This window comes from Saccostrea cucullata, unplaced genomic scaffold, assembly GCF_032062105.1.
Source record: "Saccostrea cucullata isolate Sc308-1 unplaced genomic scaffold, CSIRO_AGI_Scuc_v1 ctg11926, whole genome shotgun sequence".
Lineage (NCBI taxonomy): Eukaryota > Metazoa > Mollusca > Bivalvia > Ostreida > Ostreidae > Saccostrea > Saccostrea cuccullata.
In genome coordinates, this window is record NW_026922173.1 from 6,154 (window position 1) to 10,840 (window position 4,687).

The 4,687-nt window shown below is 34.8% G+C and overlaps 1 protein-coding gene across 1 annotated transcript; it reads right to left on the bottom strand.

The window, feature by feature from the left end:
• Positions 1–351: 351 nt before the first annotated feature.
• Positions 352–3,514, bottom strand: LOC134261321 (perlucin-like). The gene is made up of 5 exons (XM_062743760.1): positions 3,421–3,514; positions 2,827–2,906; positions 1,977–2,064; positions 1,507–1,723; positions 352–461 (listed from the first exon to the last, which is right to left on the bottom strand). Exons 1-5 carry the CDS (start codon positions 3,479–3,481, stop codon positions 431–433), a joined length of 477 nt encoding a protein of 158 aa, XP_062599744.1. The 5' UTR covers positions 3,482–3,514; the 3' UTR covers positions 352–430.
• Between the last annotated feature and the right edge of the window lie 1,173 nt (positions 3,515–4,687).

The following is a 4,687-nucleotide window of genomic DNA, read 5'->3' on the forward strand; positions in this document are numbered from 1 at the left end:
TAACTCTGTAAATGAATTACAATTAATTAAACTATCAATTCTCCCTTTAAATATTACGATCTGAAATCATAAAACAGTTAAACAACAAAATCACTAATACGTTTTAATTATATATAACACAGACTTTACCATTTTCCATTGTCATTTAATATATAAAACCATTAATATCATAAATATCGCACTGGCAATCTTAGGGACTTCAGCCTTTCCGATTCATCATAGGGTCAACATGGCTCATAGTAATATGTCCCGAGCAGAAAACTTCAAATTATCATAGTTTACATTAGTAAACCTATCATCGTACACTCCTTGAGAACAAGAAAAGAAATCAAAAGAAACAACAGACCCCGTTTACTAATTTATTTTATATTACTTGACATCTGATCAAATTTCAGATAAAATACTTTCACAGATTGCATTAGATGACTTGTTACCCAATAACGGACTCCCCAGAATCAGACCTACAATTAAACAGAAAAATATTTACCTCAATGCTTTACATGTTTTGTTTTTAAAATGATGTTTATCGCATACAATTGATGAACTGAACATATTGGACTATGGAGTACATAGTGTACAAAATACATATGAATCTATGGAATACAATAGAATAGAATATATATATTAACACATATGCCACTACCAACATCATATTTTTGGGTTGCAAGTGAAATGGTCTCAGTTTGGGTTGCATCATACGGAAGTAGGACGTTAGGATACTGTATAATGCCCTTGGGACCCCCCTCTCTCTTTCTGTGTGTATCGGTGAATTTATGTACTTACTTCCCCGAGCCAGATGTTTGTTACGCATCATCATCTCAAATTTCTTGATATTTCTGGTATTTACATAAAATAAATACAATTTCCAAAAGGGATTGCACAGCAGATATTCAAATCTCAATTTTACGGCGTCTCTGTTTATATCCAATCATTCCACTTTACTATTATATAAAAATTTCCACTGGTAATTCAAAAAATAAACCAAAATGAAGAAGAACCGTCGCTTTTATTTATGGAAGGGATCATTTTAATTCTTTTTTTTTTAAATTCATGAGGGTGGATGTTTGTAGGCAACCAAAATTTTAATGGTTCGATGAGCGTAATGTTTGCACTAATCACCCGTTTATACAGAAGATGAAATATTGCAAACAGGGAAATTTTTGCCCCGTTTTATTTTCGCCCCATTTGCCAAAATCTCGGGTGGACGATTTTAAAACGGAACGAATTTAAAGAAAACGGTATATTTTTTTAACAGAACTGTGAATAAGCGAATTTAAAAACGGGACAAAATTGTTTGAAAATGCACATGGGGGAATAAAAAGGGACGAAAATATCCCTGTATACGATAAACTGATCTGACACGTATTCGTGGGTTAGGATGATCCACACATTGGTCCTCTATGAAAAAATAATGATTCCACAGGAACCCTCCTCTGTCTCCCATCTCATTTCTATTTTATATACAAGTTCCTTTCCAAATTACGTCAAGATAAAAACAGTACTCACCCTAGAGGCATTTCACACACGAATGGTTTTACTGTATCACAGGGGTAGTCTTCCCATTTATAATGTAAGCCCGCTACCGCCAGGACGCAATTCTCACCAGTGTGACCATTGGGTTCGTTTTTCCCCCAGTTATTTATAGAAATATCGTCCATATTAGAGGAATAAACCCAGTGATTTTCATTTATAATATCCGAAATACCTAGCCAGTAGTCCTTCCCTGTAATATTAAAGTGTTTGTTTATAGCCCTACTTGTCGGAGATAATCTGAAAGTTTCATTTGTATGTCATGCAGTATATTAACATTAATTTTTGATATACGAGTAACTGCAGACTATGAACACTATAAAAAACACTCTTCAGCAGTTTCCCCCTGATTTGAAAGAAGTTTAATAAAATTAGTGCATTAAAAATTTTATTCATGATTCATACATAACTAACATTGAAATTTTTATTGTTACAAATTAACTCACCTAAATGTTCAGCAAATCCAGAGATAAAGTTCATCTCAGACATGGTCTTTGGCTCTGCTAAATATGTGTGGTAGGCTTGGCATATACTCTGTCAAATATATATACTCCACATATATACTTGTATGATTTTAAAACTTGTATAAAGGAAAATCTTCGGCATATCGTTCAATTTCGCTCTATTATTACGAATGCTTTTTATTTAAATCATTCACTTTGATCTATTAAAACAGTGATGAGGAAACAAGATAAAATAGTTAAAAATGAAAAAAGTTCCAAACCACAGGTGCTTAAGGACAGGACCCCCTCCCCCCTTCGATATACACCCATAGGCCTTCTCGACTTTTTTCTCATAAATAATCTATCATTGACATATTTGTGATGGGACCTATACCAACAAATCGAAAAAATACCTAAACAAACGTTCTATAAAATCCACCCTATCTATAGATCTAGAGTGGGGTAGAAATTTTTATAAAATGTTAGTTTAAGCTAATTTTCTGAATTGATAGGATAGATTATATCACAAATGTGCCATCCATATATAATTTATGTGAAAAAAGTCTAACTGAATCGGGGATCTATATTGGGGGTGGGGGTGGGTGGGATTGTCCTGTCCTCAAACACCTGTGTTCCAAACATGAAATTACTTAAAAGATTTATATGACTAACAAACCATTCTACATCAACCTGTTTCCAATGTAAATGGGGTTAACGAACAGTATTCAAGACCAAAGGTCCATAGAAAAAACAAACATGGACCCCCGAAACATTACAGGTGGGATTAGGTGCCACGGAGGAGTGAGCATCCCCTGCCGATCGGTCACACTCGCCTGAGATTGTTGATACTCACCGAGGCTGCTGGCCATGGTTCAGCTAACATGCTGAACATGTAACATTTATCTTGATGCTGTACCCAGCCGTCCCTACAAGCTGTTAATATAAATACTGAACGATTACTGATATGTCCATTCCTACAGGCTTTTAATTAATAAATATTAAAATACAGTATGTAGATGTTAATTAATCAAGATTAAAATAGATACTAAATGATTATTGATATGTTCATTAGTAATACTGAGTTACTAGTACTGATTTAATTATCACTGTTTTGATAGTGAGCTATAATAGTTCTTTTCCTTTGAACATTTATAGAGACTTGATATCGTCAATGGTTATAAACAGATAAATTACTCTCTGATTTGCCATTGATATTATTTTGACGTATTTTGTGTTTTAACTGAGTGTGTTTATCGATGGAGATAAAAATGGTTGGGTAAAAAATGAAGATGCCTTTTAATAGATTTCTTAAAATAAATCAGGGGCACATCAATAGAATCTTCACTTGTGGCATGTATCCCTTGGCTATGTATCCAAGATGGTACGATAGAAATATGAAGCTTTCTTAAAGGGATAATGAAGAAGATCAAACCAAACTCCTGTTTACCTTGAATATGTTCCATACATGTTACTAGTAAAAGAAATAAAACGAAAGTTTTTGGAGGCATCGTAATGGCGATAAATGTCCGTGTTATTATGACGAAATGATGATAAGGAATTGTATAATGTCTAGATATAGGCCAATCTGAGGAAACAGGAAGTTACCGGTCGTCGAAACAAAATTCGATGACCATCTGCAAATATACAGTATGTTAACTTTACTGTGTAGTATAATGTCTGTAGTCTATAACATATAAACAAGTCGCATTTCAAAATAAATATTATCCACGTTACCATGAATATCTTGCTTAAAAGGGAGGGGTGTATTCCGTTACATTTATATAATGCATAAAGGCGTCGGAGGCAGAGTAAAATTTAAGTGAGGGGCTAACTGAAAATAGGGGGCTAGAACAACAAAAGAAAAACCTTTTGGGACTAAGCCCAATTTCCAATGCCTATATTACGTCTATCTTTCTAAAGTGGGGAGGTACTAAACTTCCCCCCCCCCAGGTCTCAATGTCTATGTAATACCGGTAAATATTTTGCTGATCACAGCCAGATAATATAGAGCATAGGAAAACATAATTTAAGCATACATCATACTTTTAAAACATTGCCGTTTATATGTTAAAAAGGTACCTGGAGTAGTCCAATAATTACACAAAAGGAATTTTATTAAGCATGAGCTGTTTTCTTTTCGAAACCATCTAATGAGTAGGCAATAGGAAGAGAACGTTTATATACCTTAAATGGTGACTATAAAAATAAAAAATAAGTTCTATTTCATTTATTCGTTGAGCTTTACCAAGAACAACGTACAGTGGTCAGGTTATGAGAAGCGCGTCTGACACTATATAATTATGTTGCATCTTGCATAAATCTACGATGTCAGATACGGGTGGCAGTATAGGATTTTACCCATATTAAAATCAGATTCCCTTAAAACAGTTGTAACTTGCAATGTCAACATCATTATCTTGCATGTAGACATAATTATCTTGTATGGTGGCATAAAAATCTTGCATATTGACATAATTATCGTGCATGATGGGGGCAGAAAAATTCCACCGTAGTATTCATTTTATTAGGTATAGATGTACAGTATGCATAGGGTCGGAACCGGGGGAGGGGGGGGGGGCTGTCCCAGCCCCCCCCCCCCCCCCCCTTGCAAAGATAGACATTATCTAGGCATTGAAAATGGGGGTTACCTTTTTTGTTGGTTTAGCCCCCCCCCCCCCCCCTTCAAATTGCTTCCGACGCCTATGATATGTACA